This window comes from Chlorocebus sabaeus, chromosome 11, assembly GCF_047675955.1.
Source record: "Chlorocebus sabaeus isolate Y175 chromosome 11, mChlSab1.0.hap1, whole genome shotgun sequence".
Taxonomy (NCBI): domain Eukaryota; kingdom Metazoa; phylum Chordata; class Mammalia; order Primates; family Cercopithecidae; genus Chlorocebus; species Chlorocebus sabaeus.
The window spans coordinates 23,470,492-23,493,884 of NC_132914.1; the positions used below are offsets into that span (position 1 = coordinate 23,470,492).

At 33.8% G+C, this 23,393-nt stretch overlaps 1 protein-coding gene across 1 annotated transcript in view; it reads left to right on the forward strand.

The window, feature by feature from the left end:
• The window catches only part of ETNK1 (ethanolamine kinase 1), a 63,744-nt gene that overhangs the window by 34,116 nt on the left and 6,235 nt on the right, over positions 1-23,393 (forward strand). Inside the window, exons 4-6 of the mRNA XM_007967905.3 lie at positions 321-463; positions 10,550-10,633; positions 12,463-12,623. Of these exons, the coding sequence (XP_007966096.1) occupies positions 321-463; positions 10,550-10,633; positions 12,463-12,623 (388 nt within the window). The remainder of the gene's footprint in view (positions 1-320; positions 464-10,549; positions 10,634-12,462; positions 12,624-23,393) is intronic.

Here is a 23,393-nt window from a genome sequence, read left to right on the forward strand (position 1 = left end):
CTTTGTAACTTTAAATAACATTCTTAAACTTCTGTTTATTAAATGCTTTGTGTCTTTGTTTTGTCATCTATAAAACTGACATAAATGTAAATTACTTAGAATAGTACTTAGTAATTGCTAACTATTACCTATATATATCACTTAGAAACACAAGTTTTTAGTGATTTTTTTTTTAACTTTTTCCTACATTTTAATTGCTGCTCAGTTTCTTTTATTCATGTCTAAACTTACTATATAGGTTTTCTTTATTCTAACTTTTGACATAATCAAACTTGAAAAAAAAGTCACACCAGATATAACTCTTCTTTTAAAACTAAAAGGTTCCTAAGTGATATCCCAAGCTCTCAGATTCTTCAGGAAGAGATGACTTGGATGAAGGAGATTCTTTCCAACCTGGGCTCACCTGTTGTGCTTTGCCATAATGACCTATTGTGTAAGAATATAATCTACAATGAGAAACAAGGTAGGTATTTGACCTTAGCAGTAAGTAAAATTGATTTATTTTATGTTCTTAATGGTCATTTCATCTCTATATCAATAAAATAAATTCAAATGCAAGGAGTAAGATCATGCATGAAACCTTTAAAGATTTTCTTTTAGGTTATCAAGTTACGGTAACTGATAATTTAGGATATATATACTTTTAATATTTGTATAAAATATGTTTTTTAGAATTGGTTAGAAACAGATTGTGATTTCTGTGGGATTTTTAAGTATAAAATGATGAAATGATTTTGTTTATAAATTTAATTGCAAAACTTATTTGGTTGTTCATGAATTGAACATGTACCTGTTTATAACGGGGGATGTGGAAAATCAACAAAGTGACATTGAACTGCTTTATAAATAGAAAAATTTTCTCACAGTGTTGGGAAGGACAACAGTATTAAAAACAAATGTGTCTCCAGGTTTCTCATTATTTATTTATTATGTTGATTTGTTAGTTATTTTGATGCTAAGGAGAGAGCTACAGATGGAGGAGATATTATTTGTAGTTTCTCAAATTTATGTCTACTAAAGTAATCAAGAAATCTTGGTAAATAATTTCAACATTTTTTGAGGTAGCCTGATACTTTTTGGTGAAATGTTTTTGTGTTCATATTTGTACACTGTATTCAATTTCTTTCTGTTTTCATATTTAAGAACCACTCGGTTGTATTATATTACTGGCTAAAGTGGTTTGAGGTTTGGTTGCTAAATGATAGATGCCCTTCAACGCTAAATTGAAATTTAAAAATGAAATTTTGGTTGAAGGATTCTTACTAACAAAAAATGTTTTTGAAACTGTGTTTTCATTTTATAGGAAACTAGTTTCTTTTACTTTTTTTTTTCTTTTTTGAGATGGGGTTTCACTCTTGTCACCCAGGCTGGAGTGCAATGGCATAATCTTGACTCACTGCAACTTCCGCCTCCCAAGTTCAAGTGATTCTCCTGCCTCAGCCTCCTGAGTAGTTGGGACTACAAGTGCACATCACCACGCTCGGCTAATTTTTGTATCTTCTTTTTTTCTTTTTTTTAAGAAGAGAGAGTTTCCCCATGTTGGCCAGGCTGGTCTTGAACTCCTGACCTCAGGTGATCCACCCACCCCGGCCTCCCAAAGTGCTGGGATTACAGGCATGAGCTACCGTGCCCGGCCTTCTCTTTTTTTTTTTTTTTTTTTTTTTTAAAGTGATTGGATCTCACTATGTTACCCAGGCCTGGAATGCAATGGTGTAATCATGGCTCCCTGCAGCCTTCAACTCCTGGGCTCACGCAGTCCTCTTGCCCCACCCCCCTGAGTAGCTGGGACTACAGGTGCATGCTACCATGCCTGACTAATTTCAAAATTTTTTTTTTGTAGGATGGAATCTTGCTATGTTACCCAGGCTGGTTTTGAATTTGTGGCCTCAAGTGATCCTCCTGCCTTGGCCTCCAAAAGTGCTGGGATTACTGGCGTGAGCCACTGTGCCTGGCCTGCAAACCAGTTTTTGAAGATAGTTATTACAGTTGAAAGAGCCGATTTTGAATCAAAATTGTGCTGTTGTAAATATACTAAAGCCTAAGAATTCACATCAGCATGGTCATAATTATATTAAATTACTGTTTATGACCCTTCTTAGAGTATAAGGCGGGACTATTCAAATACAAAGGTTGATAGATATAACTGACTTTCACTTTAAGAAAACGAAAGGTACACTGTCGAGTGGTAGGCTTACGCACATATTGCCAAAAATATATTCGAGAATTTTTTATGTTTGATATTTCAATGTCGATTAGAGATCTATTTTTCAAAAACATACTGAACTAGCATTTTTGTTTTGAATCATCTTGAAATGCTTGTGTGGAATCATTTTTAAAATTTCGAGCGTACCCTAAAATATTAAGTACTTGACAGTGTCCTTTAATGTCTTTTTGTCTATTATATATAATTATCATAGTATATATGCACTACGTTATATACTGGTAACCAAATCTCAATGCCATTTGTGAGACTAGAGCATTAGTTACGCATTAAAGAAGTGTATGAGCTTGTAAATTCAGTGCAGGACCTAATAAAACATTTTATATAATGGAATTTCAAGTGAGGGACTTCATCTTACATTTGAAGTGGACACTCAGCTTTATTTTTAACTGCAAGTTGATCAAAGAGAATCTGTTATTTCCTTTAGAATATAATTTTAAACTTTCATATTTTTATTTTTATAAGTTTCTTTTGCATATTCATTTCACAGAACAAACTTGTTTATAAAACCAAAAAATAAGGGACCAAAAAAATCAGATTACTTTGTCTTGGGTATTAAAAAATACATTTTCACTTTTTTATTTAAATGGTCACTTATCTCTAAACTATCGATCAGTTATGTGAAAAGTTCCCATGTTTTCACATAAAATCTTTATTCAATTCGGCCTTAAGAATGCAAGATTGTCATTTGTTTTTGTGCCAAGTTCCTTGAATCATACTTTTGTGTCTAATTTTCCTTTCACGGAAAATTTTTACAGCTGTACAGGTGAACTGTTTTGATACATTTTTTAGAATTTGCCTTTTTTATTGAAGTCTCTTTTGTATCATTTATTTTTTTCTTAGTCTTTGTGGTTATGTATGTGTCTTACTTACAGAAATGTTGTGGTTTTTTAAATCTCCTTACCAGTGGTTTTATAATGTTCACTAGGAAGGCTAGTTTTGATCCCATGGTATCTGTTTAAAAAAGTAATTTCTATGTAATTAGTTGAAACATAAGCATTAAGAAATATGGTTAGAATGTTCAAATAAAAATCTAAAACTAGAGTATGACAAGACGCTTACTTAGCCTAGTCTTTAGTGTTACATTTGAAATTAGGAGCTGATGGTTTTGAGGTAATTTAACTATATGACATGTTTGAGTGTTTACTATAAGTAGAAGATACCATGCCTTAAAAGGTATGAATTATATTATTTAATAAATTTAATAGGCAAAAATAGTCAATATTGAGTAAATTTAATATGCAAACTAGTTATATGTTTGCATTTAATATGCAAATAATATATGCGTATAATATAACTAGTAGATATGTTTGCATATTAAATGCAAGCATATAACTGGTAAATATAGGACTTAATTAACAGATATGACGTGACGATTCAGTTCACTAAAAGTGCAACTTTTAGTTTCTATCTTAACTATAACTTGAGAGATTAATTTTGAGATTAATTTATATTAATCTCTATAATATAACTTGAGAGATTAATTTAGATTAATTTAGAATTAAGATGTGTATGTATATGGGTATATGTATACATAACATATTTATACACAAGGCACACACACTATGAGCACCCTGCAGTTTGTAGGCATTTTTACATGCAAATGTTTTTGGAACCGATAGGCATCACAGGAAGAAATTTTCTGTATTTGAGGTTGTAGCATAGCATTAACACTTATGGCAGCAATTTTGAAAAGGGTAATTAAAGCTAGAGATACAGACTGCAGTTATTTACCTTCTTAAACTAGTTGCCTTATTATAGTGTATAAATGCCATGTTGAGTCTTTTGAGATTAAGATAATTTCCATATAAAATAAATGATTAAGCTGCATATTCATAAACATGTTTGATTTGTTATTACTTCTTAAGTCATTCATATGACTTGAGCTCCGGGTTTCATTATTGTGTACCCAACTTTGAGATACCAATAGATAAAACATAATAAGATGAAAGCCAAGGAACTGGCCTTGAAATCATCAAGCTCAGTCTTTGTCTGCAGTATGTTTCAGACCCTTAATTTCTCAGAAGTACAAATTTTAGGCAAACTTCTTAAATTTATACTGGATTATCTTGATGTCTCTGCATATATGTTTAAACCATAGTAACTTAGATTTTGTACTAGAAAATCTCTGACTTTTAAAAGCAGATACAATTAAAGCTTGGTTACTACCAAGAGAAGTCAGAAAGAGTGTAGATTTTGGAAGTAAGCACATTTGAGTTTAGATCCCTACCCAGTTACTTACAGAAATAAGTAGTATTAGACATATCATTTTATCTCTTTATGTCTTTATGTAAACACAGACTGTTCTTGACCATTTACATCAGAATCACCTATGGTACTTGGGAAAAAAATTTGGATTTCTGGGCCCCACCCATGACCAATTAAACAATAATTTTTATAGATAGACTTAGAAATTTTGTGTTTAACAGATTCTGAGGCAGATTTTGTGCTATTGATAGTCTAGAACTTTAGTTTGCTTTGTTTGTAACTTAGAGACAGTATCTACTTCAGATGGGTGCTAACAAGATTTTAGATTATGCATATAAAATATATAGCACTGGACCAAGGACTTAGCAGCTCTTAGTTGTAGCTATTATACTAACATAGGGGTTGGCAAACATTTTCTGTAAGGAGCTGTGTAGTACAACTTTTAGGCGTTGTGGGCGGATAGTCTCCACTGCAACTTTTCAGCTGTGTGTTGAGGCATGAACACAGCGATAGACAATACATACCTAAATGAGTGTAGCTGTTTTCCAATAAAACTTTTTCCAAAGATAGGTGGTGGATTGGATTTGGGCTGAAGGTACATGGTTCGCCAACCCTGTATTATGTTTATAGCGTTTGTTTTACAAAGTGTATCTGATTCTGAAAAAATGAAAAATGGTTACTATAGGCTAGATGGTAGGTTATATACTACTAGTAGTAGTACCTAGTAGTTATAGGACTAAATTAACAGATAGATATGACATGACAATTCAGTTTGTCTTAAGTGCAACTTTCAGTTTCTATCTTAACTATAACTTGAGATATTAATTTAGAATTACAAATGTGTGTATATGTATATATGGGTCATATTTATACACAAGGCACACATACTATGAGCACCCTGCAGTTTGTAGGCATTTTTACATGCGAATGTTATTGGAACTGATAGGCATCACAGGAAGAAATTTTGCCTCTACCTGCTCTCACCATGTCAGTTGACAGGACTCAGGACATGGGAGAAGAGTGAGCTTCCTTTCTGAAGTTGATGGTAGCTGTCAAGATTTTTGAAAAGTTAGTGCCAGGAATTAGGTGATTGGTAAGCAGCGGCCCATTCCTTGCCTTCAGTGAAATAACATCCTAAAAAGGTAAGAAAAGAATACTTAATGATAATGATGGTAGAATTTGATATATAATAAGGAAACCAAAAGCAGTGGTTCTTGCTCCAAAACTATAGGAATTATCAGTCATCTTTTAAATCAATCATTAATAGACTTTATATTAAGCAGAACAAATTGTAATATTGCCTATGACTAACTTTAAATCTAATATTTTAATTTCCACTAATCATTTAACTACTGACATCAAGAAATTACTAAAGCTGTTGAGATTTTTATCTCATGTCTTGATGCTCTCTCAGAATGTTTATTGGTCTCATGACTTTTGGTGACTTTCATTTCTCCTCCTCTCTCCCATTTCTTCCTAAAAGCTCATGTAAATACCTAATATGTAACTTTAAATGTCAGTAATGGCAATCACTGTTTATTTTCTCTGTCAGCAAAATACAAGAAGCTGATTTACAGCTGTTTAAGAAAATACAAATGAGTAGAAGAAAAGGAAAGCTTTTTCTGGGAATTAAAGAGTAAATCAGGTTTTGTTTGGTTTTGTTTTAAGAGTTCTACACAATATAAATAGAAAATGAGTGAGTCCCCATAGTCACTTGTTTGGCTCTAAATCTTATCCACTGTATTATTACTCCTGAGAAAGCTTTGTAGTTGTCATGTTATTCATGTTTTAATGACTGAGAAGAGTTTTTGCATTGGTACTTTTAAAAAATTTAAATAAATACAAATTGATTTTTGTGTTTGGTAAACTGTGTTTTCTAGGGTGATGTTTCTAAATGTAGTTTAATCTTTAACTCTGCTTTAATTTGTATTCTCAACCACTAGTTAGCAGAAAATAAAATGTAAGTCAGATAATAAAAAACTTAAATGAACTGTAAAAACCTGAAGCTATTAAGAAAGAGGGACCTAATATAGGTACTAGTTTGTTTGTTTGTTTTTTCATTCATGCATTCTGGCCCACTGTGTTCAGTCTTGTACTTGAATAAAAATGTCAGAAACACCACACTTTTTTCTTTAGTTTTCCATGCTTTTTTATCTTTCCCCCTCCCCCAGCGTGTTATTGTGTGTCAGCATTTTCTGCAAAACTTCCATTTTTTCCACTAGCATTTAAATATTTCCTGTGTCCTAGGGATTGCTCTGTGGATTGCATGATGAAAGAGGAAGGGGACCCTACTGCCCCTCGAGGAGGCTGTGTGTCAGTAGTGGAGGAGTCCAATCACTGAACAGATACCTACATTTAGAATGATGAGTGCCTTGGTGAAGGGGTACAGAGTACTACAGGACACCAGCATGAGGATTGAAGGGAAAGTGTTTCAGACTAGAATACTCCCTTTTTCTGTATAAGACAGAAAACATTTTGCTAACATTAGGATTATAGTTTCTTTTCGTATTCTTCTCTTTGAACCTGCCTAACATTGCAGAGCAAGTAGGGTGAGTTGGAAAGATTTTTCAGGTTCTCATATTGACTGTTTTGCTTTTCATTTTTATTCCTTTCTCCTAACAACAAAATAAAGGAATTCAGACAAACATGTCATGTGATAATTAGACAGCTTTAGGTAATACATTATTATTTTTTGGTTTTAAAATACCTTAAAAATTGGCAGACTGTTTTCAGTCTTTTAGTAAGATTTGAACAGTTTAACCAGTAGTGTGGGGATTTGATTACCCTGATAAAGATATGCAAGAAATAAAGTAATAAAAGACAAAAATGTAGGTTTGGAAAATTCAAATTGTAGTTTTATCCATTAGTTATATACTTTACCCATTATGTGCTTGTCGTTGTGATAATTATATAAAGATAACTAAAATAACACTCCTAGGCCTTAAAGTAGTAGTTCTTTACTTTTTAAAGGTCAAGGGTCCCTTGAGAATCTGAAAAATTGAGAATCTCCTCCTAAGAAAGTGCACATACACATAAAATTTTAGGGAATATTCTAATTGTCTTTTCATCCTTGAAACCCCAATTAAAAATTCATGTCTTAAAGAACTGACAAGATGATCATGCTATATGAGTAGTTAATTTTTATTGCTGATGTGGATATTCATTTAAATAAAGTGAAATTTTAGAAATCAGAAGTTAATTTTATAGAAGGAAAAAATGTATTTTCTGTTGTTAGGAAAGCATTTTCCAGTAATTTGATTTTTCTGGCACCCTAACTACGGGAAGTTGGCTTTTTAAATTTTACTTTGTTGCAGAAGATTAAATTTAAGGTTGAGTTCCACTTTGTTTGCAATAGTTTGAAAAAGAATAGCTAATGCAGATTTTTTTTTTTTTAATTTTTTTCCTTTTAAGCTTTGTGTCTTGTACAATGTGAGTTTGCCAAATTTTCTTCATCTGCTACAGATTAGGTATGCCATTGTTGCTGCCATGTGGCGGCGCACCCCGTGCTTCTTAAACGCACTGACTGGAGGTTTATCGCATCACTTGTTCACATGCACGGAGCCTGGTAACAGCCTCATCTGTATCTTGTTAGCTTCATTTTCTTATTTTTAAAATTTCATTATTTATAAACTCAACATAGCATTTAAAAATAAAGGCTAGTTTTAATTAATTAATGTTACTACAAAAAGTCATTGCTAAAATTTTCATAGTGAAACAGATTTTAACTTTTGTTAAAATGTGCTATGCTTTAATTAAATTGTATTTACTCTACAAGCAGGCATGTTTTACCTGCCATTTTAACTGTATTTGCCAAATTCTAAATATAATTTTGAAAATTGAAATTGAAGCTTATGTTTATGTGGCAAAAGTAAGCTTCAGGACTGGGCTGTGTATTTTTATTGGCATGTAACAGTTAATATGAGCTCTACAAGAATTTGTTTTAGAGAGCTAAAGCTATCAACAGCTGCAGATTTTAAAAATTACATATTAAAACTGTTAGGTTAGATCAGTTTTACAACTTAGTAAATCTTGTATCCTGAGTTTCTGAAGTCTGGTGGATAGATGTCTCTGAAATCATTGGTTTTAGTCTTTTTACTGATAGTTTTGTATAGGGAATTCATCTTTTTCTCTTATAAAATAACATTTTTCCTCTAATTTATTTCTATTACTTATTGTACATAAATTTTAAAATAACAAAAATAAAAGAAAAAAAGTCACTTGTCTATCACCTGTTAATAGTTTAAACATTTTGGTTTATTTCCATTCATCCTTCCCCACATGCATTATTTACATATATATTTTTTCTCTGTAGGCATATTTTAATTTGGATCACAGTTTACTACTTAGTATCTCCTTTTCATATGACATTTGTAATTTCCCTGGTCATTATTTTTGAAAATGAGATTTCTTCATGGTTTTATTTCATTTTACTTACATGCCTGTGAGTATTTTATCATGATGGTTGTCTCTTCACTCTCCTACTCCCAATGATTCCTAGAAAAGAAACTTTAAAACATGTTTCTACTTCCCATTCTGCAGTTTAGTAAAGTGATTTGGTTAACTCTAAGACTTGTGGAGTAATGTTCTGTGAATTCAGGTATACAGACAGGAGGATCACTTCAGGCCAGGAGTTCAATACCAGCCTGGGCAACATAGCAAGACCCCCGTCTCTACAAAAAACAGAGAGAAAAAAATATATAATACTTGAGGTAGTTGAATTGCCGTGATTTATTGTCACCAATATTTTTAAATCTTATATTTGTTATTATAATACACATTACATTTTTATAACTGGGTTATAACTGATTATTCTCACTTATTTTATTCTAGATGTGACTTATTTATACAAGTTTAGAACTATATATTAAATACAATTATATTAAAAATACTTGCTTTTATGTAAAACACAATTTGCCATGACATTTTTTGTCATATAATTTTGTTTTTCTTTGTGTTTGAATATGATCAAATACTTTCCAAAATTAAACTTACAAATGTATATCAAGATATTATAATTCAAAAACTGTTTTTATTTGGGAAATAAATAGCAATGTGTAAAGACCAGGAATTTGTTCTCCTACCTAAGCCTGATGATTAAAAGACAGTGTAACTATGCAGGTGTTAAACATTTTCTATATTCTTACAGCCATCTCTGTTCATATATCCATTTTAACTCCACACCCTGTAAGCCTTTGAGTTTGTGATCCCTGGTGAAGACAGTGACCCACATTGATTTTTTTTTTTTTAAGGTTTCTCTCTGTCTCTTTTGCTTTTTCTTTTGAATATAGGACCTATATCTTTGTTAAGGCAAATCCTTTATAATATTACTCAAAAGTTAAAAGTTCCTGAGTAGTAGTATGAAAGAACTAGATTATCTTTGGAGAGCTATAATGACATGCCTATATATGTAGCAGTAATTTAGAATAGGCATCTGTTTAGCTTATGTAAAAATTTCTCACATTTATAAACGTTAACAGAAACCATACTTTTGCTTTTTTATAAGATAAAACCACCACCTTAATGCTGGTCAGATGTGGAAACCTTAGGTAGTATTACAGGAAAATGTAAGCATATGAAAGCAACTAACTTCTTGTTAGTGATCTTACTTAATTTGCTCAGCAAGTGTTATAGCATTATTGCAAGATTTACAGAATTCAGGTCTTGAAAAGTTTATATTTTATTTCCATATGTAGATAAGCTTGTCAGTTTACTCTTGGAGTATCAAAGTTTTTGTTAAAATTACACAGATTATTAGCAATTTTCAAAGATAAAAATTTTGTTTCTAATTAAACTTGAATTTTTAAGTAACTGGTGCCCCCATGTGGCGAAAGATGTATTTTGCTTTTGTTTAAACTTGGAGAATGACTGTCTTTTCATTTTTCTTTAAAAAAGTGGACATTAGTGTTTACAAAGAAGCTGTTGACCAAGAGAAATAATTTGAATTTTGTAAAGCTCATTGCCATAAAATTCACAGCCTTTCCCTGTATTGTCTCAGAAGTGCATGTAATCAAGCACGTACAGTGAGACAAAATATTGGAAGCTATTTAATTACAAATAGCATAGGGATTTTCTGATCTTATATGTGATTTCTTAATGTCTTTGTTTTTGTGTCTCACATAGGTGATGTACAGTTCATTGATTATGAATATTCTGGATACAACTACCTGGCATATGACATTGGAAATCATTTCAATGAATTTGCAGGTATAACTAATAGAGTAACTTATTTAGCTTTGAAGTGGTATTTGCAGAATGTTTTATTCTTTTTTTAAAGCAAATAAACTGGGAGCAGGAGCAACATTTTCCCATACGTTGTTGACCATTTTTCTTTGCTTTTGTTTGTCACTGGAGGAAAGCAGAGATGACCAAAATTTCTTCCCTAATTGCCATCAGAAAGTAATAGGAGAAAGATAATGATTGTGGCTTCTGTTGAGACCAGACATAGTATAAGGTGCTTCATAAATCTTACCTCATTCTTTTCTCCATAACAGCCCTACAAGGTAATATTCCCAGTTTACGTATCAAAAAGAAACTTACCAACGTCACAGTAAAATACAGAGAACTAAGATTTGAAGCTAATTTTTAAGCATTTAAAAAGCCTTTGCTGTTTCCAGTGTAAACTGGGGCTTTTGAAATGTTGGTTCACTAAAAAACTCAATAACCTTTTTTTGTCTTTGGCTATGAATATTGAAAAGTTGGTCATTTTTACCCCTATTAATCTATAATTACTTAAATTAAAATTACTAGTTTATTAAATGTAAATGGAAATAATTTAAAATCCATTTTATCACTCTTTATTTAGAAATATGAAATGCTCTAAAAGCTAAAGATTAGAACATACCCCTGAATGGTTTATACCTAGTAGAAATTTTTTATTGTTGAATTTATATTTGTGTAAGTTTATGTATTTATGTATTTTTATATACTTCAGATTACCAGACTGGGAAATACTCTGGGGAAAAATTTTAATTTGACATTTCCAGTTGTTTTGGACTACCAAGCTTATCATATACATATAAGCTGTACATATTTTTACATATCTATGGAAAGGGAACTAGCTGTACATATAATGAAATATTACCGTATTACTAATATAGACAGTCACTGCCGTGGATATGAAATAGAAAACTCCAGTGATCTTCTAATGATTTCGTGAGCAAAAAAAGTGAGCTAAAACTTGTGAGTTAGGTAGAATTTGGATGTGCAAATAAAAGAGAAGGAAAGGGGAAAAAACTACTTTTATAGGATATAAAATTCATGAAGGAGCCTAGAAAGTTATGGTACTAGTGAGGTAGATTTAGACCAACTTATAAAGAACCTTGGATGCTAAGGAAAATAGTATGAACTTTGTCTTCTAGGTTAGTATTTTCCGAACTACAGATCATGAAATTAAATTTTTGGAGTAATGACTTTTTTTTTTTTTTTTTTCTTCCAAAGCAAGGAATGGAAAAGAGAAACAAAATAGCAGAGTTGGAAAATGTTTTTGGGGTAAATACTGTTGTGTGAAATTTAGTATCAGCTGGTTATATGTATAAGGTCTCAAAAAAAATGTATTCTTGGTTGCAGTGAACTGAAATCACGCCACTGCACTCCAGCCTGGGCGACAGAACAAGATTCCGTCTCCAGGAAAAAAAAAAAAAATTCTTACCATGAGTCATGTTTTAAAAAGTTTTATAGCCACACTTTGAGGTGGTTCTCCAAATGTCAGCATGCTTAAGAATTTCCTGGGTTGCTTCCTAAAATGAATATTTTGGGTTTGTGATGTAGCTGGTTCTAGCTACATACTTTGAGGAAAAATTGAAGCTATGAGAATTGATTTGGTGATCCAGCAGTAATGTGCCTTAGCGTTTAAGCTGAAATACAGAATGATTGGTTTATTATTTTAATAAATGCTATTTACTTAACATGTACCATTCTAGCCAAAATGGAACTTTTCATTTTTTTATGAAAAAATGGTGGTTTTAGGGATTATTAAGGTATGCAGAAGAGTTTATGTTTTAAAAATTTTCAGTGTATTTTTTTTTCTTCTAAAGGTGTAAGTGATGTAGACTATAGTCTGTATCCAGATAGAGAACTCCAGAGTCAGTGGCTGCGTGCTTACCTTGAAGCCTACAAAGAATTTAAGGGCTTTGGGACTGAAGTTACTGAAAAGGAGGTAGAAATACTCTTCATTCAAGTCAATCAGTTTGCATTGGTAAGTTTAAATGTACGGAATTAATGAACGGTTCTTATTGTAATTTAAAATGCCTCTAAATTTTTGTCATCTTAGACAATTTCCTATTTTAAGTTTTGTGAATTTTTGTTCAAAATAGTGAAAATATATGACCATTTACAGTATGCATTACCCCATTGCATTGCTTTTAAGACAATTTTGTTTCATTTCCTACTATATCCCTATCCCCTAGTACAATGCCTGGCCATATGGTAGGTACTCAGTAATTATTTGTTTAATGAGTGGATTCTTATTAGGGTTAAGATTGATGCATAAAACAATTTCTTAGTCTATTCCTTTCTTTACAGCAAAGTCAGATTTTACAGGAAAGGAGCTTTTCCACAACACATTTTATAGTTAGATCTTATATGATAAAAGTAGGTTGGAAGAACCAGTAGGATTATGTTTTTTATGACTTATCCAGTGTTTTGTCTTCTTGACCTTCATTTGATAAGCAGTTATTTCCAGCTTTATTGGTGTCTTAAAGCTTTATTATTAAGATCTACTTCTCTTTACATGCATTTATATTTTTAAAATTAGCTCATTAAATTATCTTTTGAGAACAGTATGATACATTAGAATGATCTTTCAACTAAGGTGTTAGATAATTAAATGGAATAATAAGCCAAAGCTATTTTAGCTGCTGCTTTTCAGTTTTAATATGATTTTGTACAGTTGACACGGGAAATATTTGTTATGTTGTCTGTACAGATACACCCTAGTGGTATACAAGTATACCATTTTTATAGTCTTAAAAGTACCGTATGACCAGAGTTACCCAGAATACATCCGAAGTAAGAGAGTGTCCTGAAATGTTCTTTACCTGCTGTTCTTATATCTATTTTCGGTACAACTACTGAGTCAATTAATGACATGCTCTACAGCTGGTCCTAGGATGTCTGCTGTTTCTATTTATTGTATTTAAGCATGATCTTAGAGAATGTAGGCCTTTCTTTCTCTTTAGGTTACTTAATGAGCTTCAGAATAAACCTAATATTCCATTTTTTCATTGAATTAGTTAATTTCCTTGTAAAGTACACATAGCTCATCAATTCTTAGTCATCAGTCCCATTGCTTGCTGTTAGAAAGCTGATTTGGATTTCCTTGCAAACTTTTGATGACATTTAACATTTTGGGGGGATACTGTGACTGTATCTGTACATGGCATTGAAAAATACCTGTACTTCTGATTCGTTAATCAGATACTAAGTACTTATTGTTATTCTAGGTCAGGTGGATTGGAAGATTTTTAAAAAATGCATTCTTTCAAAATGCTTATAATTTAGAAGGCCAAATAAGATGTACAGAATAACTCTTTTGCTGGTAAAATTTGACAGTCATTTCTTTTAAAATTGATTTTATTTTAATATTTACTTACTTTTATTTTTATTTTGAGACAGTCTTTGCTCTATCATCCAGGCCTGGAGTATAGTGATGTGATCACAGGTCATTGCAGCCTCAACCTCCCGGACTTAAGCAATCCTCCCACTTGAGTCTTCCGAGTAGCAAGGGCCACCATACCTGGCTAATTTTTTAGTTTTTTTGTGGAGATGAGGTCTCTCTGTATTGCGCAAGCTGGTCTTGAACTCCTGGGCCTAAGTGATTTTCCCCGGCTCAGCCTTCCAAAGTGCTGGGATTACAGGCATGAGCCACCATGCCAGGCCTATTTTTTATTGGATACAAGGTGTTTGTCACCCAGGCTGGAATGCAGTGGTATGGTCATAGCTCACTGCAACCTCAAACTCCTGAGCACAAGGGATCCTCCCAGCTCAGCCTTTCAAGTAGCTAGGACTACAGGTGCACGCCACCATGCCTGGCAGATTTTTTAAACTTTTTGGAGAGACAAGATGTTGCTCTGTTGCTTAGGCTGGTCTTGAACTCCTGACCTCAAGCAGTCCTCTAGCCTCAGACTGCCAGAGTATTGGGACTACAAGCATGAGCCCTATGCCCAGCCATGACACCCATTTCGGTGTAAAATTATTAGTAAATTGGAATTAGAAGGAAACTTACTCTGATTTAAAATGAAAAGAATATCTTCATGAAATGTACAACAGATATATTAATAAATGTCATGCATTCAGTAGAAGGTCTGATTGAAAAAAGATAAAGGACAATTGATAGAGACATAAAACTTCAGTATCTTTTTAATAACATTTCTGAATAATTGAACATATCCTTTGAATTTGCATATACTTAGTTTTTCCATAAGGGCATACAGTAAGTATTATACTCTGAGATTCTGATACCAATTCCCAGTTCTTCCTCATTAAGAAACGTTAAAGGCCCTTTATTTATTTATTTCAATTTTTTTTTCAATTTTTTTTATTATTATACTTCAAGTTCTGGGGTACATGTGCAGAATGTGCAGGTTTGTTACATAGGTGTACGTGTGCCATGGTGGTTTACTGCACCCATCAACCCGTCATCTACATTAGGTATTTCTCCTAATGCTATTCCTCCCCTAGCCCCCTACCCCCAGCAGGCTCTGGTGTGTGATGTTCCCCTCCCTGTGTCCATGTGTTCTCATTATTCAACTCCCACTTATGAGTGAGAACATGTGGTGTTTGGTTTTCTGTTCCTGTGTTAGTTTGCTGAGAATGATGGTTTCCAGCTTCATCCATGTCCCTGCAAAGGACATGAACTCATCCTTTTTGATGGCTGCATAGTATTCCATGGTATATGTGTGCCACATTTTCTTTATCCAGTCTATCATTGATGGGCATTTGGGTTGGTTCCAAGTCTTTGCTATTGTGAATAGTGCCTCAGTAAACATATGTGTGCATATGTCTTTATAGTAGTATGATTTATAATCCTTTGGGTATATACTCAGTAATGGGATTGCTGGGTCAATTGGTATTTCTGGTTCTGGATCCTTGAGGAATCACCACACTGTCTTCCACAATGGTTGAACTAATTTACACTCCCACCAAAAGTGTAAAAGCATTTCTGTTTCTCCACATCCTCTCCAGCATCTGTTGTTTCCTGACTTTTTAATGATTACCATTCTAACTGGGGTGAGATGGTATCTGTCTCATTGTGGTTTTGACTTGGCATTTCTCTAATGACTAGTGATGATGAGCTTTTTTTTCATGTTTGTTGACCACATAAATATCTTCTTTTGAGAAGTGTCTGTTCATATGTTTTGCCCACTTTTTAATGGGGTTATTTGTTTTTTGCTTGTAAATTTGGTTAATTTTTTCGTAAATTCTGTACGTTAGCCCTTTGTCAGATGGATAGATTGCAAAAATTTTCTCCTGTTCTGTAGGTTGCCTATTCACTCTGATGATAGTTTCTTTTGCTATGCAGAAGCTCTTTAGTTTAATTAGATCCCATTTGTCTATTTTGGCTTTTGTTGTCATTGCTTTTGGTGTTTGTCGTCATGAAGTCTTTGCCCATGCCTATGTCCTGAATGGTATTGTCTAGGTTTTCTTCTAGAGTTTTTATGGTTTTAGGTCTTACATTTAAGTCTTTAATCCGTCTTGAGTTAATTTTTGTATAAGGTGTAAGGAAGGGGTCCAGTTTCAGTTTTCTGCATAAGGCTAGCCAGTTTTCCCAACACCATTTATTAAATAGGGAATTTTTCCCCCATTGCTTGTTTTTCTCAGATTTGTCAAAGATAAGATGGTTGTAGATGTGTGGTATTGTTTCTGAGGCCTCGGTTCTGTTCCATTCCATTGATCTATTTATCTGTTTTGGTAGCAGTACCATGCTGTTTTGGTTACTGTAGCCTTGTGGTATAGTTTGAAGTCAGGTAGCATGATGCCTCCAGCTTTGTTCTTTTTGCTTAGGATTGTCTTGGCTATTCGGGGTCTTTTTTGACTTCATATGAAATTTAAAGTAGTTTTCTCTAATTCTGTGAAGAAAGGCAATGGAAGCTTGATGGGGATAGCATTGAATCTATAAATTACTTTGGGCAGTATTGCCATTTTCACGATATTGATTCTTCCTATCCATGAGCATGGAATGTTTTTCCATTTGTTTGTGTCCTCTTTTATTTCTTTGAGCAGTGGTTTGTAGTTCTCCTTGAAGAGGTCCTTCACATCCCTTGTATGTTGTATTCCTGGGTATTTAATTCTCTTTGCAGCAATTGTGAATGGGAGTTCACTTAGGATTTGACTCTCTGTTTGTCTATTATCGGTGTATAGGAATGCTTGTGATTTTTGTAAATTGATTTTTTTCTCCTGAGACTTTGCTGAAGTTGCTTCTCAGCTTAAGGAGATTTTGAAAAGCCCTTTATTTATCAAGATAGTTTTTGTTTCGATTCCTGTTCTTATTTTATCAGAATTCTGCTGATCGTCTGTTGTGTGATTTTCCTGCCCTTCTGGGATGTCACAACTTTCTTGCATCAGGGCCTCTGTTACTACCTTCTTTTGACATATCTTCTTTTCTTTTTCAAGACTTTCTGTAGCTTCTTTTTAGCTAGCCATTTACCTTCCTCTTTTACCAACTCTTAATTTCCTCCCACTGTTTATTGAGTTTGTGCCTGTCACATCTCAAGCATTTGAAGGAATCAATAATTGTGATTACAATGTGAAATAAAAGGAAACCCTCAATCTTACTCCCTTGTCCTTCATGCATTTCTCAGACACTGCAATCTGCCTTTTCCCTTGCTACTATAAAAAGAAAATCAGGTAAGGCTTACCAATCATGACATAATCGCTAAGTCCAATGGAAATTTTTCAGTCCTTATCTTCCTTGATCCGTCAGTAGCATTTGGCAGTATTTACCATTGATTTTAAAAATGTTCTGTCGTTGATTTTGTGATAGTTTTATTTATGATGAAAACAAGGAAATTATCAAAGTCTAGTTTCATGAATTACACACTTTATTGCCATACAAAGATAATTTTTTCCCCTTAGGTTCACAATGCTTAAAGAGAGGAAGAACAACCTGAACAAATCTTACAGGGAATATACTCAATAGATGAGGTACATTAACTATGTAATGAGTGAGTTCCAAATTATTAAAAGTCTAGTCCAATTAGGATGAAAACAGGAGAGGATTGAGCCGTACCTTTTTACGATTAGTTTCTTGGGCTTGACCAACATAGGAGAGGTCCATGAAGACACCTGAAGTTCCGGGACGCAAGAAGGTAGTGTTAGTGTTGTCATGATGAGACTTCAGAGCTCCAAGGCCTATAGAGGCCTGAACTCTGCTTTTGGAGAAGTAGCTGACAGAGTGCAGCCTGTCACAGACTAAGTGTTCAGAGTGTCAAATTGTTATGTTTATATGCATTTTGAAGTCCACTAGTTGAGGTCAATTACTCACATAGGGTCTGAGAAAGTGTAATGTAACATTCCAAAGAGGAGAAAGAGTTCACCCCAAGCACTCACATATGGAATTTGTATTAGCGTTCTCCAGAGGGACAGAGCTAATAGGATATATGTATATGTGAAAGGAAGTTTATTAGGGAGAATTGGCTCACATGATCACAAGGTGAATCACATGCTCACATGATCACATGTCTGCATGCTGAGGAAGAAAGAAGCCAGTAGTGGCTCAGTACAAGTTTGAAAGCCTCAAAACCAGAAAAGCTGACCGTGCTGCCTTCAGTCTGTGGCCAAAGGCCCAAGAGCCCCCGGCAAACCACTGGCCTAAGTCCCAGTGTCCAAATGCCGAAGAACTTGGATTCTGATGTCCAAGGGCAGGAGGAGCAGGAGAGGGCATCCAACATGGGGTAAAAGAAGGAAGCCAGAAAACCCAGCAAGCAAAGTTATCCGACTTTCTTCTGCTGCTTTGTTTTTGCCAGGCTGGCAGCTGATTGGATGATGCCAGCCCACATTGAGGGTGGGTCTTCCTCTCCCAGTCCACAGACTCAAATGTCAGTCTCCTCTGGCAACACCCTCACAGACACACCCAGAAACAATACTTTACCAGCCAACTAGGCATCCCTCAATCCAATCAAGTCGACACCTAATATTAACCATCATAGGGCCTGATAAGACTTCGCATTCTCCTAGGGAGTGGGAGTAGTTGCATTTTCTTACATACAGGATCTGATAGTTCTCATATTTGTGGGGTTTTTTTTCCCTTCCGGTATGGAGTCTCTATCGCCCAGCCTCAAGTTCAGTGGCGCAATCTGGGCCCACTGCAACCTCTGCCGCCTGGGTTCAAGCAGTTCTCTGGCCTCAGTAGGTGGGATTATAGGCGTTTGCCGGTACACCCGGCTAATTTTTGTGTTTTTGGTAGAGACGGAGTTTCACCATGTCAGCCAGGCTGGTCTTGAACTCCTGACCTCAAATGATCCACCCACATTGGCCTTCCCGAGTGTTGGGATTGCAGGTATGAGCCACCTCACCTGGCCATGTTCTTGCAGGGAGGGGGAATACATCATTTTAAAGCCGTGTGACAAATTCTCTTTTTGTACTGTCTTGCTCAGTCTCTTAATCTGGCTCCTCTTTCCTCCTCTTCTCCCAGCCCTCTTACATGTTAGTAGTATTCCCTAGTGTTCTGATTTGGGTCTACCCCTTCCAAGTTCTGTTCTTGGTTCCTAAAATGTTCTTGATTTCATCCCCTTCTCCCTTTATTTTTGACTTTTGATTGAGAACTTAATCTCTTACTAACATTAGCCTTTGCTGGTCTCTTTGCCTTCAGTTTTTTGTTGTTGTTGTTTTTCCTGTCTTTAATTTATCGTGTTTATTAAGAAAGTGATCCTTTCTAGTAATTAGAATTTAATTTGTCAATTAGATTGTGTCACTTTTCTATTTTATGGCTCCCTGTGACCTACAAAATGAAATCCAAATGACAGCGTCTGCAAACTCTTATTTCCCACTACTTCACACCTCCTACATCTGCCCTAGCAGAGTCATTTTGTGCCGACATACTCCATGGTGTTTCATGTCTGTGTACTTAGAAGCTTATTCTTTCTACCTGGAATGCCCTTTACAGATTTCTTTCCCTGCATTCCTTTACAGATTTCTCTTACTCCTTATGGATGTGTCTTAAGTGCTGTTTCCTCCTCAGATAGTTTATGAAACTGCTTTGATAAAAAGAAAAGCAGGTCTGAATAATAAGATCAGGGTATACGTGTTTTGAAATATTACAAATGGTTAGTAAATGTTTAGTGCTCAGGCCATGATACAGACTTCTGAAGATTATAAGACTTCACTTGTCATTGATTGTTTAATGTTGAGATGGTGTCAAACGAAAGTAGGTATATGCATTATAAAACCAAACAGAGTATACATAATGACTTTGAGGAGTTTTTCTTTTTTTTTCCCCCCCATTATATGCACACTTGGGATTTATTTTAGTTATTTACTTACCATATAAAGCTTTGAATATTTCTTTGCAACAGGGGTGAGTAGTCTAGAAATTAAAATACCTTTTAACAGAGAGACTTACATATCCATAACCTCCAAATGTAAAAGAAATAGTATAGTTACAGAATTTATTATTTTTTGGGGTGTACTTATATTTTGGGGGGATGCAAATGACCAATGGGCTGTTTTCTGCCTTTGCTTCTCATCCATTTAGAATCCACTGTTATATATTAATTTATCACTTTTCCCCCTATAAAAATGGTTGCCTACACAAATGAGATTTCAGTGAGGTTTTATGGATAATGCTTCTTTAGTGTAGAATCATTTAATTTATTTAAGTATATGAATAAAAACTAATTGAGAAATATAGTTACCATCTCTGCTTGACAGTGGTGAGAAGAGCTAAGTTGGTATGTTTTTAAAATGCAGAATGATTCTTGATTTCTCAGTCTTTTCCACTACAGAATAAATTTAGTAGGAAGAAGAGATTAGGATACCATCTATAGGTGATTTTATATCAACGTAAAATATGCAAGGCGATTTAGATTAGTGGTTCTCAAAGTTTTCAATCTTAGGACCTCTACACACTTAAAATTTTTTTGAAGACCTCTACAAGCTTTTGTCTTTGTGAATTAATTGGCAGTATTTACCATATTAGAAGTCAAAATTCAAACATTTAAGTATATATATATATATATATTTAAAATAAACTCGTTACATTAATGTAAATACCATAAATAGAATAACTATTTTTCAAAACAAAAAACAATTTAGTGAGAAGAATGGCATTATTTTACACTTCTGCAAATTTCTTTAATGTCTGGTTTAATAAAATACAGCGGGATTCCCGTATCTGCTTCTGCATTACATCTTTTGTGATGGATTGTTTCATTTCAAGTATATGAAAAAAAGTTTCACACATGCATGCTGGAAAAGAGGAGTATTTTGCCTTTTCAGATAATTGTGGATATTCTTTTTTGATACTAGACCAAAACTCAACAAGTGATAGTTTCTTAAAGGTTAGTTGCTGTGAATAATCTGAACATATCAATTAACTTTTTACTGTATTACATTAAGATCTACTGGTTTATCTTGCAGATTGAATGATTCTTTTACCTGTATGTGATTTGGTAATTTTAGCTTATTAATTATTTGGAAAATAATTGATTCATTGAGTTGTATAGATCTTCCAAATGTTGACACATCTCATTATAAGATAGCTAAAGATCACATGTGTTGATATCACCACCAGTGTCATCAGAAAAACTTACAGTACTATATTGAGAAGCTGTTAAGCTCACAGAATCACATACAACTTTTCTCATGTTCTAATTTTAGGGTGAAAACTTGAATTTTATCATTGGCAACAAATACTGTCAGTTATTTTCACTGAAATGACAAGTTATCTTTTTTATAGTTGGGAAAATGTCTGCCAAATACCCAAGTCTGATAACTCTAGTTTGATAACTCTAGTTTGTATATTAGTCATTTTTTTTTCAAGTAGAAATGGTGTTGCATTAAAAATGTGCAAATTCAACTCAAAAGTCAGTTACCTAAGTGTTTTTCCTGAGACAACCATTGTACTTTGGATATGCAGTAGACATGCTTTATATGTACTGCCTATTTCCTCCCACAGAATACTAGAGCATGTATTTCAGGGTAGAGATTTAATAAAATTAATAGTTTTAATGGTTTTACAAAGGACATTCTTTAGTGGCTTTTTACTGTTATTGTGTGATGGTGAAGAATAAAACTGTTATACTAGTGTGATTTGCTACGACTGCCTTGACTTAAGGTAACAATAGCTTCACCCTCCACTGCTTTTGAACCATTGGTGCAAATGTTAACATAGTCAAAAAGGCAAGTAACATATCAGTGTAATTATGAAAGTAATTTTGAGCTTCTGAAACCTCCCATGGGTTCATCAACCACTTTAAGAACCTCTGATGTAGACTTTGAAAAGAAGAGAGTCCTCTAATTTCGTAACTTCATTTCTCAATACCCGATATACTTTTTTAGATAGAAGACCATTTTTGAAAATCTTTATCATTTTTAATCATTCTGGTTTCATATAGTAAGAATAGCTAGCATCCTATTGAATATTTGTTATATGCCAGGTATAGGCACTATTATGACCTACATTTTACAGATGAGGAAATAAAGGCACCGTGTTTGGTGCTTAAAGCCACACACCGGAGCCCAGCTTTTTTTTTTTTTTTTTTTTAACTATTATGCTTCATGTGCAAGTGACTTTACTTGTTTAGTCTTTGCTACATTGTTTATTCTTTTCTATCCCTGTATCAGATAAGAAATTATATTCTTCTTCTTTTTTTTTTTTTTTTTTAAGAGATAGGGTCTCACTCTGTTGCCCAGGCTGGAGTGCAGTGGCGTGCTCCTCACTGCAGCCTTGAACTCCTGGGCTCTAGTGATCACCAGCCTCCTGAAGAGCTGGATGGTTAGTGATATTTTTTGGGGAAGCCAAAACCAAAGTGCAGTGTGCTTTTTAAATAGAGATCTTTAGGTTGAAAATTTGTTTTTACATATATTATTTCCTTTAGTCTTTAAAACAATCCTATGTAGAATACAGAATGGCTGATATTCCCATCTCGTAAATGATAGATCTGACACTAAAGTTTGTGACTTATTAAAGGTTGCAAAGGTACTCAGAGATAGAGCCTGGACTGGAACCTCTACATCTTGTAATTCAAATTAAGAATTCCTTTTGATATACTGTGCTGCCTGACCTTGGTATTTAAAAATATCAAGGTCACGGCTGTTGAGTACTTTTTTGTTAGAGCCCCTTTGTTACTGTTGCTATAATGAATTTAGCTGAAACAAAAACCTTGTCTTTAATACTTTTTCTACTTAGAATTTCTAGTTAGAATATAGTATTTCTTGGGAAGTGAAATCTTGTTCAAATTTTAAAATATTACCATGTTCAACTGAAAATAGATTGTAAAGCACACATAATTATCTTATAGTTACTGATTACATACTAAATTTCCCTGTAAGTCCAAAGCCCATATTTTTCCTGACATAAGTTGTGTTACTTTATGTTGTAGTCTGTTATGCAGAATTAAGCCAATAAGATAATTTTCAGATGTTTTTCACCTCTAGAACATTTTTTACATTTAAATATATTTATTGCTTGTGAGATTTGGGTTTTTTGTGTTTATATTTTTATGTCAAGAAACAAAGGCCTTTGATATAATATGTAAGCCTGTTAGCAATTATAACCATTAAAAACACTAACATCTATCAGTGCTAATAGTAAACTTTGCTTTATAAAAAAGCAAGTCACAGGAACTGACCTCTATTTTTCAAGTGATTGTAATTTACCATAACCTCCTTTGGTGTTGATGAAAGTGATCTGTAGCCATCTAGCAGGTGGAGACTTCAATATGATCTAGGTTTTAAACACTTTATATAAAAAGAACAGCAAGAAAGTGTGGTGCATGGAGTTGATTTAGAGGATAGAATTAGCAATTCA